The sequence below is a fragment of the Cucurbitaria berberidis genome (genome assembly GCF_010015615.1).
Source record: "Cucurbitaria berberidis CBS 394.84 unplaced genomic scaffold K460scaffold_3, whole genome shotgun sequence".
Lineage (NCBI taxonomy): Eukaryota > Fungi > Ascomycota > Dothideomycetes > Pleosporales > Cucurbitariaceae > Cucurbitaria > Cucurbitaria berberidis.
Window position 1 is genome coordinate 2,329,746 of NW_024468937.1, and position 20,360 is coordinate 2,350,105.

General features: G+C 52.0%; 7 protein-coding genes across 7 annotated transcripts; 5 read left to right on the forward strand and 2 right to left on the reverse strand.

The window, feature by feature from the left end:
- Positions 1 to 2,929: 2,929 nt before the first annotated feature.
- On the forward strand, positions 2,930 to 4,474 carry K460DRAFT_405592 (uncharacterized protein; the record flags this gene model as incomplete). Its single annotated transcript, XM_040936869.1, has 3 exons — positions 2,930 to 3,425; positions 3,476 to 3,615; positions 3,668 to 4,474. 3 exons carry the CDS (start codon positions 2,930 to 2,932, stop codon positions 4,472 to 4,474), a joined length of 1,443 nt encoding a protein of 480 aa, XP_040787890.1.
- Positions 4,475 to 5,401: 927 nt separating this feature from the next.
- K460DRAFT_366210 (ENTH-domain-containing protein) lies at positions 5,402 to 8,067 on the forward strand. Its single transcript, XM_040933323.1, has 4 exons — positions 5,402 to 5,728; positions 5,786 to 5,855; positions 5,904 to 6,124; positions 6,177 to 8,067. The coding sequence occupies exons 1-4, from the start codon at positions 5,656 to 5,658 to the stop codon at positions 7,586 to 7,588; spliced, it is 1,776 nt and encodes a 591-aa protein (XP_040787891.1). The 5' UTR covers positions 5,402 to 5,655; the 3' UTR covers positions 7,589 to 8,067.
- A 461-nt stretch (positions 8,068 to 8,528) lies between these two features.
- K460DRAFT_405594 (uncharacterized protein) lies at positions 8,529 to 9,492 on the forward strand (the record flags this gene model as incomplete). The annotated part of the gene is made up of 2 exons (XM_040936870.1): positions 8,529 to 9,380; positions 9,448 to 9,492. 2 exons carry the CDS (start codon positions 8,529 to 8,531, stop codon positions 9,490 to 9,492), a joined length of 897 nt encoding a protein of 298 aa, XP_040787892.1.
- A 135-nt stretch (positions 9,493 to 9,627) lies between these two features.
- On the reverse strand, positions 9,628 to 12,001 carry K460DRAFT_430243 (uncharacterized protein; the record flags this gene model as incomplete). Its single annotated transcript, XM_040938319.1, has 3 exons — positions 9,628 to 10,353; positions 10,404 to 11,537; positions 11,632 to 12,001. The coding sequence occupies 3 exons, from the start codon at positions 11,999 to 12,001 to the stop codon at positions 9,836 to 9,838; spliced, it is 2,022 nt and encodes a 673-aa protein (XP_040787893.1). The 3' UTR covers positions 9,628 to 9,835.
- Positions 12,002 to 12,515: 514 nt separating this feature from the next.
- K460DRAFT_416606 (uncharacterized protein) lies at positions 12,516 to 14,861 on the forward strand (the record flags this gene model as incomplete). The annotated part of the gene is made up of 7 exons (XM_040937820.1): positions 12,516 to 13,101; positions 13,155 to 13,345; positions 13,402 to 13,516; positions 13,574 to 13,847; positions 13,899 to 14,340; positions 14,395 to 14,548; positions 14,602 to 14,861. 7 exons carry the CDS (start codon positions 12,516 to 12,518, stop codon positions 14,853 to 14,855), a joined length of 2,016 nt encoding a protein of 671 aa, XP_040787894.1. The 3' UTR covers positions 14,856 to 14,861.
- Positions 14,862 to 15,710: 849 nt separating this feature from the next.
- On the forward strand, positions 15,711 to 16,767 carry K460DRAFT_311606 (uncharacterized protein; the record flags this gene model as incomplete). Its single annotated transcript, XM_040930193.1, has 2 exons — positions 15,711 to 16,092; positions 16,156 to 16,767. Coding segments are annotated over exons 1-2 (771 nt in total), but the record flags the coding sequence as incomplete, so codon positions are not given.
- A 1,217-nt stretch (positions 16,768 to 17,984) lies between these two features.
- K460DRAFT_366214 (uncharacterized protein) lies at positions 17,985 to 20,332 on the reverse strand. The gene has a single exon (XM_040933324.1). The coding sequence runs from the start codon at positions 20,173 to 20,175 to the stop codon at positions 18,172 to 18,174; it is 2,004 nt and encodes a 667-aa protein (XP_040787896.1). The 5' UTR covers positions 20,176 to 20,332; the 3' UTR covers positions 17,985 to 18,171.
- Positions 20,333 to 20,360: the final 28 nt, after the last annotated feature.

Genomic DNA, 20,360 nt, shown 5'->3' on the forward strand with positions numbered 1-20,360 from the left:
GACGCTTGGATAATTTGCAAGCCTGACGGTAGGGATGTCAGAAGTCACCCTTGTTCCGGAACGTTAGCTGGGTGTTGGTGGCCGCAGCAGGGCGCCGTCAGGACTGCTGCATGTCAAGCTGGGGCCGCAGCCGCTGACCAGTGGCAGGTAGCGATGTCAGAAAGTGCGTGGATTTATGATGCACGTCGTGCCTTGGAACGACAAGAATAGCTTGATGCAATTCCCCAAACGCAAAGGGCACGGCGAACAGGAGGTAGTGAAACAAGTGGAGTCGAACGTGTGCAGTATTGTAGATTCATGTCAATGGACAACTGTACACGTGCAAGGCTCAGTAAGAAAATGAATAGGCGTGGAAGGTCAAGCTTCCCTGCTGATGAGAAATTGCCAAAATGCTGTATAGCTTCGCTTGCACGACAGTCCACGGGTCATGACCGAAACATTGTGAAGCCTATTGTGGGTCTGGCTGCGTGCAATGGCTGTTGTGGAACACACAATGCACGGACTGATCTGGCGGCAGCAGCACCGGGCACAAGCATGGTCGTGAGATTGGCGACTGATGAAGTTTTTGTTCAAGAGTGTGCTCTACGAATAGTGACGGTAGCAAAATGGTTACTGCTGAAACTTATACGAGTAAGAAGGGCAAGCAGTTGGTATCCGGAAACAGGGGGACACTCCGCTCCTTCAGGGGCTGCAAAAGGCAGGAGGAGCTTCCGGGAGGGAGGGACATGGAAACTAAGCGCCGCATTTCGCATGCTAATGCCAATGAGAACCTGTCCTCTATGATGTCATGCTTCCTGTAGTTACTCCACTCCTACTAGCCTGTGGTGTGGTGGAGGGCTATAGCTCTATATTTGGCGGAAATGTCTGTGTTCCAACTTGCAGGCGGCTGCAGCCACCATCAGTTCGCGGGCGGCCCGAGTGGTCAATTAATGGCCGGCAGAATCAGGGGTCGGCTCACGGCAGAAGGAGCAACACTCTGCCCACACAACAGCGGCCAGCGTCTGCCAATGCCAGCGTCGCAGCACAGCCCTCGTGTATGTGTGTGTGTGTGGGTGCTCAAGACACTCCATCTATGCTGTCGCTTCATGTTTCGCCGTCACCTGGTTGCTCGGGCCGGATGGGGCACCGTGCTTTTCCTCCTTTCTAGCGGCCTTCCATAGGCCTTCCAAGTGTGGCCCATGCTCTCTAATCCCAGCCACTATCAAGGAATCGCTGCGTCGCTGGGTGATGGTGTGTGCCTCCAGAATTGTGACAAACCCATGGTAACACAGGGAGAGTCTTGTTCGCTTCGCTCAAGCTGCGTGCCCTTTTTCAAAAACCATGCTTGCCGGCAAAGGCTCATTTCATGCAAAGCAAGCGTGCGAATCAACAGAGCAAGACGTATAGTTGTAGGCTGCCGCTCGGGTTGTGCATCCTTGACAGCTAGCAGCGGAGCACTAGCACGAAGGGTACTGGTCAACAAATTGGCGGGTTGCGAGGGCGCGACATGAGCCCAAGGATAGGGCTGCTCATCAAACGTCTGCGTGCGTGATGCTCAAGACGTCCGAGTTTGGTATTTGAACACCCCAGGTCCCTGATTTCACACGCACCACATGTTCAAGAAAGCTGTACACGTAGATCTCCAGAGTTGGCCTGACCACGCTTGACCAGCATCTCACCCCAACACATCCCGTCACTGAAACGGGGAGAGGCACAGCAGAGCCAATCTGACAAAGGTAAGCTGTGCAATCCCTAGCATTTGCATTCCTCGACGCAAGACAGACAGTCAGCGAGCGCACAGGACCCTGACACTGAGATCCAGCCACGATATCGAATTCCTTTTGCCGGCCACAGGGAGAAACACTCGCAAAAAGTCTTGGGCCCTTTGGATCCCAACATCAACCCGGTCCCCGTGAAGCTGCGGCACGAGCAGCAGAATCCAAAGGGAAAGAGACGACTCTCCGGAACCGCATCAGCAACGACGTCGGGGTTTCGCGGTTCGCGGGCAAGCTGAAGAATAAAAATAAGGATAAAAATAAAAATAAAAATAAAGATAAGAATCAGCCGCCTGCTAGTCGCCCCCCCTGGGAATTGTGGCAGAAGGGCACCCACGGCGTGGACGTCGTTTGTTGGCAAGACAGGTCTCAGAGTGTCAAGACTGCCTGTGTTAGGTGCACGATATCATTTCAATACCCCCAAAGGAAGTGTGGAAGCGTAAAGTGTGAAAGTGTAAAAGCGTGAAAGCTCCAGCGCGCACTGGCCGTCGACGTCCGTCGCGCATCTGCCTGTCCTGTAAAACTCCACGGCTAGGGGGATCGGATTCATCCGCCAAGACTGTTTTGGGTCTAGCGCCTCTTTTCTGGGCAACTACGCGCAACAGCGAAGGAAAGAAGTACCTGCACCTTTCAACACCACGTCTTCCATCCACTGCCATCCCCTGCCCTGCCCTCTCGCCGCCCGACATCCATCACAGGTACGTACACCCGCTCTCCACCGTCCTCTTTCGCCCCGTGCAGCCCGCGCAGTGCCGCTGCAGGCCCTTCACACCGCTCGATCCCCTTTTCCACTCGTCGGACGTGGCCAGCGTGACGGCGACGCCCACCATTTTTGGGGCGCGACGCTCCTCCCCTTGGCCCCACGGCCATCGCTGCTGTCCCCTCTGCTCAACTCACCGACACTGACCTCAACTTGTAGTGCAACCTCTGCATTGACCTACACGCGATCCGACCCGAGAGTTCGACGCCTAGGACGGACCACCTCGACTGCGGCGACTCACGCGGCTCGTTGACCATCATCGTCCTTACACTGCGACGTCTGCGACCGCGAGGCTCTCCGCCAGCCCGCTTCTTCCCTCACTTGGTGCGCACCGTCCCGTCTTTTGCTCGTTGGGCCTAATCGTGCCCTTTCGTCGAGTCTCCGTCACGCGAAATACGCTCCTCCATCAAGGCAAATGGAGCTGGACACGATACTGAACACGCGATTAACAGCATATGCAGGCACACGAGTACCATTCGGCATGCAGCACGCAATGCAGCACGAACTCCAGCAGCAGCACTTCGGCGCGCCGCCCTACATGAACGGCGGCCGCATCAAGTCGGAGAACGGCTCGGAGCGTGGCGTATCGCCTCACCCGTCAGACTCGTCGCGCTACTCGTCGCAAGCACCGCAGCAGCAACTACCCTCGTACCCAGCAATCCCTCCCCAACACCTGAACGGCATGCGATATCCCTCGCCATCACAGTTGCAGGCCCCAATGCCCATGCTCAACAACAACAATTATATCCCAACGCCCCCCGAACACGCGTACGCTCCCCAACAGCAACAGCTGTCCGATCCCCAGCAGCACAACGGTGGTCGCCCCGCGTCTGACACGGGTCCTCCAAAGGCCTTCGCGTGCTCGACCTGTGGTAAAGGCTTCGCGCGACGCAGTGACCTCGCACGTCATGGTAAGGAAGCTTGGGCCGCAACACCAAAAGTATCGCACTGACATGTGTAGAACGTATCCACAGCGGCATCCGTCCCCACGTGTGTGACTACCCCAACTGTGGCAAGCAATTCATTCAGCGTTCGGCCCTGACGGTCCACCAACGTGTCCACACTGGCGAAAAGCCTCACATGTGCGAGCGATGTGGAAAGGTACCTCTCTCCTGTCTCGCGTCTCTCTGACCAAGTCTAACGTATAGTGTAGCCGTTCAGTGACTCGAGCTCGTTGGCACGTCATCGCCGCATTCACTCTGGAAAGCGTCCCTACAAGTGCCCATATGCCGACTGCCAGAAGACTTTTACGCGCCGCACTACCTTGACCCGCCACCAGAACCACCACACTGGCACAGTTGAAGAGGCTGCTGCTGCCACCGCCGCTGCTCTCGCCTCGCGTGCTACTGCGCCGAGCAGGACTGGTCGCTCTGACGGTGGCGATTATTCCGAGACGGCATCGCCACTCAACACGCCCTCCCCGAACGACCGCACCCTATCCCTCTCTCCCGCCAACGGGATGCCTGCAGGTGTTGTCCCTGGCATGCACCGTCAGCCCTCTGACTATGCCTACATGGGAGGCATGAACGTTCCCCCTCACATGCGCAACGAGATGCCCCAGCCTAGCCCGCGTGCTTCTCCTGCATTGACCCCGCAGTCATATGCTTCGAACGTGAGTGGCCCTCGACCCACAATCACCTCACATCCGAGCGCATATGGGCCACCGCCGATTCTAGAGCCACCGGCGTCGGCAAACCATAACCAGCCTGGTGGAACCAGTAGCGCCAATGGCAGCCCTCACATGTCGACCATGGGTTGGCAGTCCCCGTCCCAGCAAGCCATCCCATCTCCGGGAGCTGCAGACAACGGCTATGTCTACCCTGAGCCACAGTACAACCCGCAGAACAGCATGTACTATCAGAATCACAACATCCGGCGCCCCAACAGCACCGAGCCGGACCACTACAACCCCAATCAGCAGCGGATGGGAGGCGAGATGTGGGCCCCTGCTGTGCAGTAAATCTGTCACTATCCATTTTGTATCAGTAGCACATTCGACTCTCGAGTTCCTTTCCCTTGGTGTTTTTTTCGGCAGGACTTATACCCCTGTGTTCTCACAAAAGATTTCCTTCTCACTGGTTGGCGTGTTATCCGATTGCTCGAGTATCCTGCATGGCGATTGCCATGGGTTTGCAGGAAGGCGACAGTTCATTCCCCCGTCGGTTAGTCTCTCTTAGGACATTTCCTTTGTACTCTCAGACCAAACATCTCCTTTGTTGCAGTCTCCTTTCTATCTGGGTTCATTTGGAGGTGGTACAGTGATACACTGCTCTCGGCACCCGGAGTTGTGCTCGGATGGCAGGAGTTGGGCGTCCCTTATACAAAGACTGGGAAGGGCGTCCGGCTCGCTTCTTGGTCACTTTATTTTTGGCTTTGGTTTTTATATGCACACACAGGCACTCTCTAGACTGGTACTTAATGAAGGATTTACATCCGCCCTTAGACTACACACAAATACTGTGCCCAAAGTAGGAAACCCCAAAAGAAAATGTGAAGATGACGTTATCATGAAGTGCATATGATTGTGAAGTAGCGCACGCAGGTTTGAATACATTAGTAGGCCTGCGGCAAATGGAAACGCAAGCGAGGCGAAGAGGGGGGTGGTGGTATACGGTACCTTGATGGGCCTTTTTGGCTTGCGGCAAACGATGGGTTAACTCTGGAACACCCATGTTTGAGCGCAACTGACAACTCATAGGCCTACATGTGTGAGGTCAGTCATGACACAGGATAGTATACAATACATGTATACTCATTCATTAATCAGTCTTATGTAGTAGTGTGCCTGAGAGGTTCAAGTTTGGCCGACCGGAACCCTGCGCTTCCAAGCTCAACGTTAGATCGGAAGGAGCGCCAAATTCCCAGCCTCGCCCGGCTTCGCTCAGACGAACCTCCATCGCTCTTACCTCCCAGTATTGCCACTCCACTGCCCCGAATTGCGACTCTTTGTACTACCGAAAAGCTCCGTACACATAACCCTAACCATCGCCTGGCTAGCTCGTGCTCGGCTGTCCCTTGCCAAGCTAGACTTGCGTCACCAGCACCCAGATAGCTTTCTACCCACCCCAACACCCTATTTGCGTCCCCGTAGTCGCGCATACTTCTGACCCACCTCTCTGTCTACATACTACCTCCAGCAAGATGAGTAAAGTCGTGCGCAGCGTGAAGAACGTGACCAAGGGTTACTCGGGGGTGGAAGTGAAGGTCCGCAATGGTACGCATTAATTGAATTAGCCCTACAAACATGACGACTGATGCGATCCTCTTATAGCGACGAGCAACGACCCGTGGGGTCCTGTAGGCTCCGACATGGCCGAGATCGCTCAGATCACCTTCAACAAGTAGGGGCATCTATGCCATCGCGGAAGCTGCGCTAACAGCTGCCCCAGCTCGACCGACTTCTACCAAGTCATGGATATGCTCGACAAGCGACTCAACGACAGGGGGAAGAACTGGCGTCACGTCTTGAAATCGCTCAAGGTGCTCGACTACTGTCTGCATGAGGGCTCGGAGCTGGTGGTGACGTGGGCGCGCAAGAACATCTACATTATCAAGACATTGCGAGAGTTTCAGCATATTGACGAGGATGGGCGCGATGTTGGCCAGAACGGTAAGTCGTTGACATGCGCGAACTCAACCGAGCTTGACTAAGACTTGCGCAGTACGAATGGCAGCCAAGGAGTTGACCTCCCTGATAATGGATGAGGAACGGCTACGCGCCGAACGAGCCGACCGGAAGTCGTGGAAATCGCGCGTGACGGGTATCGAGGAGTTTCCTGGAGGAGGGCAAGGCCCACACAACGGAGAAGGTTCACACAGACGCCCGCGCGATGGCGATCAGCGTCGACCCCGCAGGAACGAGGAGGAGGACCTTGAGCTCAGGCTGGCCCTAGAAGCGAGCAAGAACGAGGCAGAGGAAGAGAAGAAACGCCGGCAACGCACTGTTACGACTGTGGGTGACGACGACGATCTTGCAAAGGCCATTAAGTTGAGTAAAGAGGAGGAGGAGTTGCGTCGGAAGGAGCTAGAACAGACAAACGCAGACCTCCTCTTTGGGGAGACCACCGCGCAGCCAACCACTTATCAACCCACGGGCAACAACCAGGGATATCAGCAACAGGGCCAAGTGGACTGGTTTGGCAATCTCGTGGACCAAAACCAACAGCAACCTCAGAACACCGGATTTCTCAACAACGCGTACTCTCAACCAACCGGTATTCAAGGACAGCAGACGGGCTATCAAAATGGCTTTGGTGGCTATGGTGGCTTCCAGCAGCAGCAGCAGCCTACTGGACTCGATCAATTCGGTGGCCAGCAACAGCAATATATGCAACCACAGCAAACTGTTCAACCACAGCCAACTGCTTTCAACATGAATAACCCGTACGGCCAATTCGGCGGGTTCGGCGGCGATATGGGCCAACAGCAGCAGCAGCAGCAGCAGCAACCGCTCCAGGACCAGAACACCCTCCAACCTGGCAGCCATAATCCGTGGGCAACGAACAAACCCCAGGAGTCTCTAATGCCTCAACCCACTGGATCTAACAACCCGTTCGCTCAATCGTTCAATCGACCGCAGCCCACGCAAGCGTTCACACAACCGAACCTCAACACCCTCCACGAGCAAAAGACACAAACACAATTCAACAACACTTCGTTCAACCCTCCGGTGTCTTTCTCGACGCCTCATCCAGCACAACCACAGCAGCCGCAACAACCGCAGAAGGAGATGGACCCGCATGCCGCCAGGCTCAACTCCCTTCTTGCGACAGGAGAGGGTCAGGATACGTTCGGAAACGTTGGCAACCTCCGTATGCCTGCCCAACATACGGCTCCTGGGACATTCGTCAACTCAGCCGGTGCTGGCCTGAACCGAATCGGTGCCAATGCAACTGGCAACAATCCCTTCCTCAACTCTCAGTTTACTGGCCTGCCTCAGCAGAATCGTATAATGCCCGCACAAACTGGACCGGCAGGCAACTTCGGCGCCAATCCGTATGGTAATGCGAATCCCTTTGGTGCTCAGCAGAACCAGCAGCGGCAGCCCGGTGGCAACAACCTGATTGACTTATAAGGTGACTGCGCGGGTAGATAGCGACCCTTGATTTTTCCTTGTCTGATATTTGGTGTGGAACGTTACCCATTCACCTGCTTATTCCTTCCGTCCGCAACACTCACTGGGCGGACGGAGAGATTTGAAAGCTTCTCGACCCCATGGCGAAAGTTACAGGGAGAAGCTTGAGAGTCAAGGATTCTTTGGATTGATGCATGCAGTAGATATGATTCCCTTCAGGCAGAGCCATTCTTACGTTCATGATGAGCATGGGGTGTGCATGAGCTGCATGTGCGACCTTGAGCAGCCGAGAAGTGCTACAGTAGTAACTGTTATAGAGGTGGATTGGCTTCAATGCGATAGCTAGCTGAGTTGATACTGCCACATTTCTGTTTTCAATCCCACAGTGCGAGTCAGGCTTCAACGAGATAAGCCAATGGCAGCTACGTAGAAAGTGAGTAAGACCGAGAATTTAATAAATCGAGAGATCCCACCATCCGACTTACGAACCACATCCATCTCTCCACTTGGCCATTTTTGTGCTAGATGCACACGTGATGTCGTCTTTATGCGCACTGACGATTTGCCGATCCAGCTAGCGATCGCTTTCAACCCCGCAAAACGCGAGGCCATCGCCTTGTCAGCGACCCAAGTCGCTGCTCTCGACGGTCGCAGCGGCAGCATTCTATTTTCAGCTTCTTTTTGCGGATGTATTGTTAGTTGAAGAACAGTGATGCGCGCAAGCGTGACATCGATTGAACGCGAGTTTCGACGACGAGTAAACTTATTACATTAGCAAATTGATGCGCGCAGATTCCGATCGAGCCCATTTGACCGCCACCGCCCTTGATACGAAGAGGCCTTCGAAGTTTGGAGAATGGATCAAAGGACTCGCGCGATCTTGGGGAAGAGAAGAAGAAGACATATGATACCGGACCAGATGGATTTCCACGAGAGGATCATGTTACCTAAAAGATTGAAGACAGAAGAAGCGGAAGACAATGTGAGCGAGGAGCACACCTTGTCAGGTCCCTCTACTACGCGACCTCGAAACAGCCTTCTCACGCCCGAACCGACCAGATTGACCGAGTCGCAAGTCGCGCCCTCGGACGAACAGATCAGTGGTCCTACGCAGACGTTTCCTTTCATGAAGCTCCCTGCTGAACTCCGCATTCACGTCTATCATGTGGCTCTCCATCGCGCCGAGCCTATCCTTCTTCATGCTGATCGCGCCCCCGAGCAACACGACGACGAAGACGGCCATGCTACCACACCCTGCCCCACCGCGCACACCCACACCCCACATTGCGGCACCGTGATACGACCGGAGCCTCGAATGACATTAGGCCCTGAGCACATGCCAGGGAAAGATCCTATAGTCCCTGAGATCCTACGGTTGAACAAATTGATATACAGAGAAGCCCGCCAAGTCCTCTACAGCGATAATGTCTTCACTCTGTCTCTTGCCTCTGGCATTTACACTCTCTCTGCCCTCCACCAACGCTCCCGCTCCCTCATCAAACACGTCGTCCTGACAATCCCCTCGCACCACGATATTCTTGACGGCTTCGCCGACCTAGTACGCTTAGGCTTACGCTACTGCTGGGGGTTGAAGAGCTTCAAGATTATATTGCGGGCAAGCTTACCGGATGATGGGGGGAGAGTGTCAGGTGCAACCAGTGTTTATGCAAATGCGTTTCATATTCTGAGGTGGTTGCCAAGAGGGTGCAAGGTCGTACTGGAGGGGTGTGTGAGTGATAGTGTTATGAGGGTTGTGAGGGAGGAGGGGAGGCTAATGAGTGTGCTTGATGAGGTAAGTCTTCTGATTGGGGGTGGCAGTGAGAGAAGGTGTGGCAGAGTGGGACACTGACGTTTGACAGACGAGTTATTTGAAGAGGCAGCACCAGATGCCGGAGCGTCATTAGGCGTGCGCCGCGGTTTGAGGTCTGTATGTTGTTAAGAAGTTTTTGGCAATATAAAAAAATGATTATGTCGTTGCGGTGTAAATAATACCGCATCAACCCGCAGTTACGCCCTCGATGCGCATACAAGTGCACACTTGTGATAGAATTATGTGTTATCGCGCGGCTTGGATTGCAATTGCGGATAGTCATGTTGGAATGATGGGAATTCTATAGGATAGCCAATCAGCTCCTAAGTACCCAGCCTATCCACTTCTATACTATACATATCTGATGAACTCGAGTGGCCATCACGTTCCACCGCAATCCACTAGTGCGTTCATCTTGGATGGCAACCGTCTTTTCCTTAGACTATCACAACCACAGCCTTCGATATCACGCACTTCGGATTGAGCCCCCGCTTCTCCTGCCACGTGGGGAAGAACTTCTTATTCTTGACCAGTGCATCCGATATGCCTGCCCCAGCTTCAAAAGTCCTGCTGTTCTGCTCTACGAGCGCAGGGAAAAGACACACGAGGATTTCCTTCCCTTTCGCCTTTGCGGATGGGCAGCGATACCCTTCTGCATCCTCTGCTATCATCCACGTAGGGTCGAATAGCGTCGCCGGGAGACAGAAATGGATACGGTACTCCTTAGGACTGATCATAAGCTTCTGTTTGAGTTTCAAAGCTCCTTGAGCCCAAGCCTCGGGATCTTGGATGCTCTCGACACCTGACGCGGTTGAACACGCGCTCTTCATCATGTGACGGAAGCGCGTGACCAGTTTAACTGCAGCCTTCTGCAATTCGGTTTTCTGGAAGTCTTGATCTGCGAAGAGTAGGCTGAAGCCTAGCACGTCAATACGCTGCACCCCTGCCAGACCGTCTATCATGTTATCAGTAAGATTCTCGTCAAGAGACGATCCACGTACATACCACTAAGCGATATCGCCTCATACTGCTTCATTGTCAACTCATTGTGCTTTCCCTCGCACATTGTATCCGGGGTGAAGAATAGCCAGCGGCAGAATAAAGCACTCATCAACGACTGTGCTAAGCGTGGGCTCTTCAAGTGACCTTCAAGCTTAGAGAAGAGTCCTTTTCGGACCCGAGGATCATCTAACAGCTCATCAATGGTACTGGCAACATAGCCTGCAGACACTAGTGTTGGAATTGGACCTTGGATATCAACACCAACCTCATTCGTGAATGCATCCTTAATACCTTGCCGAATTGACTGCCAGTCTCGATCGACCTCTCGCTGAATAGGAATTGGGGGGAATTCCGGACTCGTTCCAAGAATCTGACGGCCGACCATTGCTCGGAACTGATTTGACAAATTTTTTTTCGCAGCGTCAGCCGCTTCAAGGTAACTAAGTAACCTTTGAGCGAGATGCCCAGGCTCTTGCTGCATGCTCGTCAGGACACTTCTCATCCTCTGTTCCATGTCCGGTGTCATCGGGTTCTTCAATTCCACACGCTCCTGCAATAGTGAGAGCACGAGATAGTTCAAATCATCAAGCTTTCCTTCAATCGCTTTGTTGAGCGCTTGGGGCTGAGGCGTCGAAGAGATATTTTGAGCTGTGGGTGTATGGATTGTTTGTGCTATACTGCCTCTTGGAGGTGCATCGGTCGGCAACTCTCGAGGCGGATGGCTGACACTATCTGGAGTACGCAGATGTTCCGAAGGCGCTGATGGCTTCGGCGAGTCCATAGTCACTTTCACTGTCCTGTCCAGAGCAAGTCGCTTAGAAGAAGGTGGAGTAGCCTCGTCCAGGTCGATCACCTCAATAGGTGGTGCCTGCCGTTTCTGCGTAGATCCCCCAGGGTGCATATGCGAGGGAGCTGGTCGAGTGACAATTGGCTGTTCGACCTTCTGGAGTGCTACGGGAGCAGTTTGCCTTTCTTCCGGACACTTTACGTCTCCTTTGCTAGTATCCTGTGACGTTGCGGTAGCGGAATCTAGGATACTGTCCACATACTCAGCATCTGTTGGGTCGTCCTCCGTCATGTCCGAGTCGGTTACGGTTTGCTCTCGATATGACCTCGAGATACTAGGCAACCGTCTGTCTCGGGATTCGATATTGATCTTAAACGAGATGAGCACTGCTTTAATAGTAAAAGATAGAGGCTTTACTTACAGGAGTCTGTACATTATCTTTACCCATGTCGGCTGCAACATCGCGAGAGAATGTGTCTCTCACCAACTCCCCGAGGTTCCACTCCAGGCGCTGTTGATTCATCTCGCGCACTAGTTCATCCGGGAGGTTTTTGATGTTTAGGCATTTTGTACCATCCTGCAGCAGTTGTTGTACAGAGGCTGTCTGATCAAACTTGCTCATAAGACGATACAGCTGCGTCTGGACTCCGCTGTATGTCAATATTCGTCCCGAGTAATCGAAAATCCTCTTCGCTATCGTGGAATTGTAGTGTTGTTGGTCTCCCAGGCATTCGTCCACGTAGTTGAAGATGAACGCGTTCTCATTATTGCCCCATTGCCGCGCAGGTGTGCCAGCTCGCGTCGCTCTCGCCATGGCTTCAGAGCCAGGATTCGACGCCAATTCAGGTTTTGGGGGATGTAGGATTAATCGAGGGGTTTCTTGTTGACTCATATCGCTATTGCTAACGTTCATTGTTTGGGGTTTGGGGAGAAAAGTGTGTGCTACGCGGGAAGGTGCATGCTAGACGGGAAGGTGCGTCAATACTCTCTCCGCCTCTGAACTGACCTTCCCAGCCACCTTCACCTCACTCATCGGACATTCTTTGTTCCCATCTGTTTATCTCTCTGCATGCTACACTCACCGGTTGCACTACCTGCCAAATCCTACCGCGTTTGTGCGCTTGACCTATACCCACCCACACTACCTCACCTATGCATGTTTGGTAGTCACTCACTTTGCCACATAGTGCCACATCCGCTGGGGCCCTATAGTACGATATCGCTTATTTCCACTAACCCATTAAGACTTCCTCTCAATCTATCCTCTAATAGCAGCTGTTTTAGCTCTAGGCGACTCACACGCCACAACATCGTAGCAAAAACCAGCCATGTCCGGGCAAAAGAGGACCCGCAAGCGACCCAACCCAACTCCGTCCAGGTCCCGTACGATCGACCCTGTACCCGGCCCTGAACGACCTGCAAAACGCCGGTCGACGATTGAAACCACTTCTAATCAGCCCGACTTCCGTCTCGCAATCGACTTCGGCACTAAATACACTACTGTTGCCTGCGCTAGAGGCTCTGGGACTGGAAAGGCCATCTTCACAATCCAGGAATTCCCAGATGACCCAACGCCTCACAGGGCTGACAGACAAGTTCCTACGGAAATCACATATTCTCAAGACAGAACGCAAGCGCTAAAGATTACCTATGGGTATGAGATAGAAAGACAACGCGAATTCCCTGATGGTGACTATGTAGAACTGGGACATGTCACAAACGTCAAGCTGCTGTTAGACAAGAGTTCGTACTTGAAGCCTATGAGGAAAGAGCTGATGGAGGTGCTTAAGAAGCTTAAGGCAGCTCAGATCATTAAGAAGGATGAAAAAGTCATCTTCGATCTACTAGTGTGCTATCTGCAGCACACGAAGGATATCTTACGACGAGACCATGGTCTCGACAATGGTAGTAAAGGTAGAAGTCTTGCTGCGTTTGGACACTGAATGTTCACTTCTAACAAGTCTTAGTGGAGATTACGTTCTGCGTTCCTGTGTGTTGGAATCCTTCTGCAAACGCAAGGATGAGCGCGTGCTTGCAGGAGGCTATGAGGAAGGTTCATCTTGGCGTTGATAACGGCGGTGTCTGCAACCTCTTCATGGTCAACGAAGCTGAAGCTGCCGCAACGTATACATTGACCTCCACGTTCTATCCGCCAAAGGTAAGCTTCCTAATTTTGCAAATGTTGCATGGGCCGTAGAAGCTGACTGTTGCTAGGGGGGTGAAGTGTTCGTACTCTTAGACTGTGGTGGGGGTACTACAGATGTCGGGGTATACACAATCGGCCGCGAATACCCTTTTCGACTTGGTAGGGAAGTTACTCCTGCGACTGGTAGGTCATTTCTCCCCTAGATCGTTACGCGAAAACACCTAACACACAATTTCACAGGCGTAGTATGCGGGTCTGGGGACCTGAACAGGCGATTTCGCGAGTTCTCGGTCCAACAACTCCAGAAAGCACAGATTCCGGAGAAGGACACATTTGAGACTGAGAGAATAGTCGATTCGGACCTGATGCCACGTTTCGAGAATCTGGTCAAGCGATCTTTCTCACTGAAGGCCAAAAAAGCCGACAGGAGCCCTTTGTACCCATTCCCAATTAGGGGATTGCAAAGAGTTGAGGGGAACAGCCGAATCAGAGACAACTCTTTTGTATTGAGCTTGTAAGTCTTTCTCTGTAAGACGAGATTGGGCCTACTAACCTATGATTTCAGCGAAGATATGGAGAAAATATTCATGCCTAGCCTCACGACGATCTCGAACCTGATGGAGAAACAAATCAGTAATGCATTGAAGTATGCCAACGTAGACAAGGTCGCGTTGGCCGGCGGTTTCGGCGACTCCCCAGCACTGAAGGAAGCTATCACCGATACCCTTATCCGAATTAATGAAACGCACAAGACGAACATTAAGCTACTCGCAGCTCCTTCGAATACAGGAGCTGTTGGTGTCGCCACCGGCGCCCTGCTACGGGCTCAAAATAAAGAGTACGGCCCCGCAAGAGTGCCTTGTCAGAGCATCGGCATCTATCAACATATCCGGAACGAACCACATCTGTACTCGGATGAGGTCCTTGATCACGATGAAGATGACTGGAAGGTGTTAATTGACGGACAGAGATATATTGAGAAGACTATCAAGTGGATCATCAAGGTGGTAAGTAATTTAACGTTCTACTAATACGGGATGTGGTATCTAATTCGTGATTAGGGAGAAGGCGAATTTGAGCCTGTGCACGAGTTTGAATGGGAAGACCTACAAGTCTTTCATCGCTTGTCTAACAATTGGAACGCTGAGCATGATCTGTTCGCGTCTGATGTATGTACAGAAGACTTCTATACGCGCTCACACGCTCGAAATTGGGGTATGTTGTGTAGATATACAGCTTCTTATGGCATGACTAACGTCCGACTGTAGGCAAGACGTTCTATATTGGCAAGGTCGTGTTTAACCTTATGCCTCTTAAGGAACATATCGAGTTGTATGTCCCCAAGAACGGGGAAGACGGAGAAGAGAGATTTGAGTGCAAAATTCTTATTAAGATGAAGCTCATTGATAAGCATTTAGACTTCACTGCCTACTGGCCAGCTGATGGCCCCCATCTGATTACTATCAAGGGGTGCCACAAGCATATCAACGTGGTGTCGGCTTTTGCATCTGGAACGGCGTAGACGGCGAAGGCTCTGAGCGTCATAACAAGCGGAGGCTCTATGCTTCACTTTGACGACCATTGACTGTTTGAAATACACAACAGATGGAATGCCTAATTATGTTCGCCATTGCAAAGCGAGCAGTCGGTCTGATGCTATTATGACAAAGTAGGAAGACTTCCAGATTAGTCAAGTCTTCGTATCGAACCAACGAACTCCTTGATAATAGTCTACAAATACTCAATTTGGTTCGGTCGTGGCCGAAAGAGCGGCGTGAGATCAATACCTAACTTGCTTATGCATCATGTTGCCTCCTCTGCTATTGGCTAGTGCGCTGACAGCATTACCAGTAACTGTATCGGCAGGGGGCTTTTCAGCCCAAAACTTTTGCATCCTTCACCTTCGGAGCCACGGTTCGACATTCCACTCACTCCTACTCTGCGTCTCGTCCGACCCATCGCATCTAGTGCGGTGCCTGCCTGCTGAGCGGAGAGTGGCTGGCCATCGTAACCGCTCCCGCCGTGGCTCACGTGTCAAATGCTTCACGGACCGAGCTCGGCTCAAAGCGTGCACAATGGGTGACATGGCCACTCGAGCGACAGCTCTATACGACTAGTGCGCCCAATACAGCAAAACATAATTGCGGGCACCCGAGACCAAGTCACTGAGTGACATTGAATCGGCATTGCTATTCGCTTTGCCCATGAAGACATGGCTAATGAAATCTCTAGTGGCCGACTTGGAGCCCCTGATGCTCACACATCGCCTCTATCCTACGGCGAAATTAAGCTTAAGGTTGAAGTGCGGATGGATCAAGTCTTGCGCTCACTTGCCCCCGCCGCCATTTTTCACCCGTTACTATTCTTGTCGTGTTTAATCAGCTTTTGCCCAGGAAAAAATGACAGGGAAACTACATGCTCATTTTGGTTAGCAAATATCTCCGCGGGTCAAGGATGCGGCCAGTTTACTCTTCCAATGTAACCTTGGCGATCTGCGATTCCCTACTCGTCAGCGGCTCAAAAGCATGCCCTCACAACGGTTTCTGTGCATATTGATTGATCCCACGCTCCCGGATACCGAAACGCACCTGCTGGCGCCATGACATCTCCAACCGCAACCACCCTCCAGTCGCAACTATTCTCAAACCCTGGAAGGAGGTCGATGCGAGTGGGGGAGGGCGAAGCACCGGGGAAGAAACCGAAGAAAGCCAACAGCGAGATTCGAAAGCAGCAGAATCGGATAGCTTCTAGGAACTATCGTATGTCGATGTCTAAAAGCAGATACTCACTACGATCAGGTACTAACAAGTACTACTTCACAGGGGATAAGCGTAAACGAAAGCTGCAGTATCTCCAACAACTAATCAAGGGCGATTCGAACAATCAACAAGATGCAGAGCCATCACCCGAACATCATAATGTTTACGCACGCTCACTTACGGCGGACTACGAACCATCAGGACCGAGTTCATCACCTTATCAACTGCCGTCAAACAATGACATCGGGTCCAGGAGCTCGAGTAGCGCATCCGTATCTGACTCAATACAAGCAGCCAGCGCAGCGTCATTCGATAGCCATCTACTCGGTACCACACAAGCGTATGCAGCTTTTGGGCCAAACTGGAACGCCCCTCTCTACTCTCCACCTCCGCCATTGAATATGTCACCTTGGAACATCTCACCGTGGATGTCAAATATAGACGGCACTCCACGAGTACCGTCCCGTCCAGAAGTAATCCCCCACACTACACCATCAGGGCCACCAGTCTTCACGCAGGCGCATGCATCCTCACAACAACCACGCGAACTTCTGTCGGACCCGAACTACTATACGTTTGGCTCATCTTTCGGGTCTGAAAGCCAAACGCCCGGCATTCCAAACGTGAGTCTGCCTATAAGCTCGCCTTACTATCTGGGGCTCTACCCTGGGCCGCATTGAGACTGTTCGGTCTTTGTATGGTACATATAGCACCAAGGGCATAAGAGAGATATTAACTAACCATTCGCAGTATTCATTTCGCACCCAACCATGACTATTGAGCGTTTCGTCTACACCTGAGCCTTTGATAACACTACACCCCTTATTATTTTCCACCATGTTTGATGAGAACAAAGCAGGCTGTTTGCAAGGGTGTTCGCTATACCTGAACAGGAAAGAAGGAGTAGGCAGAGACCTGGGCCAGATTGGGGGCCTCGTAATCTTTCGAGAAGGTTACATCCAGCTGGGCCGCATATTGGACAAATCAGAACCGATCCCATAAATATTAACAAGTGTTTCGCATTCGCACACGTTCTCAGGGAAGCAAGTTTCCGACTTCGGCGTCCAAATGCGTGTTTTGGCAACCTTAAGGCAATGCAGGGATACTGGGGAGCATCACCCAAGATTGTCAAGATGTCGCTGAAAGACGCGCGGTCTTTGCGTATGGCCGCTAAAATGAGACCTCAGATTGGATGCACCGACGTTTTGCCCGGTTCTCGGCAAATTACTCTCAGCCACGATTACTGAAGACTAGGCATATCCATTCACGCCCTGCGTCAGTAGAAGAGCTTGGACTATTGTCAGGCACTACAACGTCCTGACTCAGCTGACCCGGCCTCCCGCTAATAGGAGTTGCACGCTAGTTAACTTCGCACCTAAGAGTCTCCATCACTCAACACTGACTGGTCAACTATCCAAGCCCGCGTCGTTGGTACTATAAATTCGCTGAGTACTCTCCACTTCAGCACAAATACCTGCTTATGCCAACACAATGCTATTCTGGTAGAGCATCTTGGCAAGCAAGCAGAAGCATGAATTCATCAAGAGTTCACCGTTGTCTCAAGCTTGACTACCCAAAGGACTTCTCATTGTAACACCAACGGCTACTTGGACTTCAACATAGAGACTCAGGTCAATACCGTTTAGGTCGTTAAATACAAAAAGACCCAGAGAAGAGTAGTAGGCTTCAGTATGTCAGTATGTGTTGTAATCAATGCAGATATAGGACGCGGGTATTAACGCACTTATCAATTCAAATTTCTCATACACCCATAATTCTCTATCGCATCAACCTATTTATCTGACGTTAGTGATAGCGATAACTTCCACCAATGATTGAGCTTAGCTATCTCCATCCCACTCGCAATGATAAACAGTATATGAGCGCTTCGACCGTACCGCACCGCTTCACTTCAGAGTCCTCTTTACGACATGGACTTTGGACTTTGGACTTTGGACTTGTAAATGGTTATCGCTTTCAATCCGGATCGTAGCCTACATTGTTCACGGATTCGGATTACAGAAACTATCAGGGAGTCTGTGGTTCATGTATGGTCTATAAACGAGATCATCTATCTACCTACCCACCTCTGCCTCTGCCTCTGCCTCTAACACCTCTTCCGCGCCCAGGAACTCGCCGTGGCACTTGTGGAATAGTTTGTCCCCTAACCCATCGATCGCCTTCGTCTCGCAGGTCTCTCCAGCGCTCGTCTAGGCCCCGAGATCGTGCAGCATCTCCGCGCTCCGTATTCTTCGCCGCTCCTGTAGCCACGCTGTCTTGCACCAGCAATTGCATGCCCAAGCCCTCTTCACTCCCTTGCTCATACATGCCAAGATCTAACGCATCACCTTGCGGGTTGTACGAGGCTTGGATGTCGACGGCTCCGCTATTGACAAAACGTGTTCTGGATTGTGAGAGCATGGTGTCCGGGTGGGGGTCAGCGACGCCGTGGAACGTTAGGCTTTGCACCGACCCTTCGAGGCCGGCGTACAGGTTCTGCGAGGTGGGCGATGGAATGGAGAGACTGTAAACGGGTGAGTCTTCTCGGCCACGCCAGTAGTCATCCCGATACGCGTTACGTTTTGGCGGGACCCGCGGGTTGAGATACAGATTCCAACCACCACATACTGTAGATGCTTTGCTCTTGCTATTATTGACGATAGGGCTGGAGGCGAAGTCTTTACCTTGAGGCTTGTCCTTGGGTTTCTTGTGGGGTAACTGGACAGTGTGGTATGCATGTGATCCCGAGAATCGCAAATCAAATACCTTTATCATGCTATGCATTGAGACGCCTGCTACGATGCGTTCGAGTCCTTGAGCTGCTAGTGAGTAGATTGAGGAGTCGTTCGTGGGGTCCCAAAACATGGTTTCGAAACCGCGAGGTGAGCGTATATCGTGTAGTCTAATGATACCGTCATAACCTCCAGATAAAAAGGTATTCCCTCCTTCCGAGCCACCTTGCATAGTGCTTGGCATTGCAAGAATTGGATGAACTGAGGTCCTGTGTTGAGCACTCATGCCAGTCTCAGAGCCCTGCCAAAACTTAGACTCAAGGTTGAACGTGCGAAGTGGTTCGGATAAGAAACCATCGGTTGCAATGTCGTAGATATGAATTGGCTCGTCCGATGGGCCGAGCCCGACAACAACCCTGTCCTTTGACAAGAAGTTGCAAGACCAAAGTCGACTAATCCGAGCACCGGGGATGATAGGCGTAATCTGAGCAACAGGCTCCACAGGGTGGTCGGAGATACTGTTCTGATCGATGGGATATAGCGCCAACGATGAGTCTCCAAGCGTAGCGGCTAGCATGGGCGAGCTAGACGAACTAATGGAGATAGACGTAACAACCCGGCGGCCAGTCTCGTACTTTTGCTCCAGGGTCTCACCTCGCCCCGAATTCAAACTAAGCAGCGACAGCTGCCCCGACGCAGTTCCAAATACCACATCTTCCGAAGCCAGATCCCGTTGATATGGTCGAAGTAGCTTCAAGCTTGTGATGTCATCTCTTCCCTCAAAGCTGTTGGGTGTCTTGTATGTGAACCACGAGTTGAGATGTTTGAAGGCATCGTAATTCCACGTTTGGTCTGGACTTTGATCCACATGGTCTTCTTGTTTGCGAATCTTGTCTATGTTCAATCCGGCCTCTTTGATCCTCATGACAATCTGCGTGCCAGCAGACCACACGAGCACCTCCCTTCGCTCACCCCAGCCTCCATAGATCTCTTCATAGCTGTCGATACTGGGCTGATAACCCATCGTCTGGCCTTGCGGTTCTCTCCATATCTTTGACTGCCAGCTGTTGAGACTTGTTGTCTTGACAGATGGCTCCAGATATCTTGCGATGAAGCCTTTACTATCCCAATTCCGGTAGAGCGTTGTCAAGCCATGTACCGAACTTGGGGCGTCCGAATCTAATCCGCAAAGACCGAAGCGTCCCTTGAGAAATGCCTTCCACCCGTCCAGTTGTGCGAATTCGGACAATCGTCGGCTCGCCAACGAAAGGTATAGCAGGTCTTGCGGACGCTCAAGATGGCCCGTGATTAACGAGAGAATTTCGTTTGGTAGCGTACCAAGGGCTGCCATATTGATCAAGGCGTGTTGGCGTTCAGCGTCTTTGCAAAGTCTATGTCTTCCGCGTGTTTCGCTATAGTCATGGCGTCCGAATCTCCCAGATGCTGGGTAGTTATATAGTAAGCATGTTGGCTGTTGACTGAAAAGTCAGTCACTACATACTCTTTGGCGATGACGAGAGAAGATTTTCGCGTGGC

Bases quoted from the DNA above. Each gene is read 5' to 3' on its own strand.
- K460DRAFT_366210 (XM_040933323.1), top strand. From the start codon at position 5,656: ATGAGTAAAGTCGTGCGCAGCGTGAAGAACGTGACCAAGGGTTACTCG. The intron at 5,856-5,903 runs GTAGGGGCATCT...CAGCTGCCCCAG, and splicing joins GCTCAGATCACCTTCAACAA to CTCGACCGACTTCTACCAAG. The intron at 6,125-6,176 runs GTAAGTCGTTGA...AGACTTGCGCAG, and splicing joins GCGCGATGTTGGCCAGAACG to TACGAATGGCAGCCAAGGAG.
- K460DRAFT_366214 (XM_040933324.1), bottom strand. From the start codon at position 20,175: ATGGCAGCCCTTGGTACGCTACCAAACGAAATTCTCTCGTTAATCACG.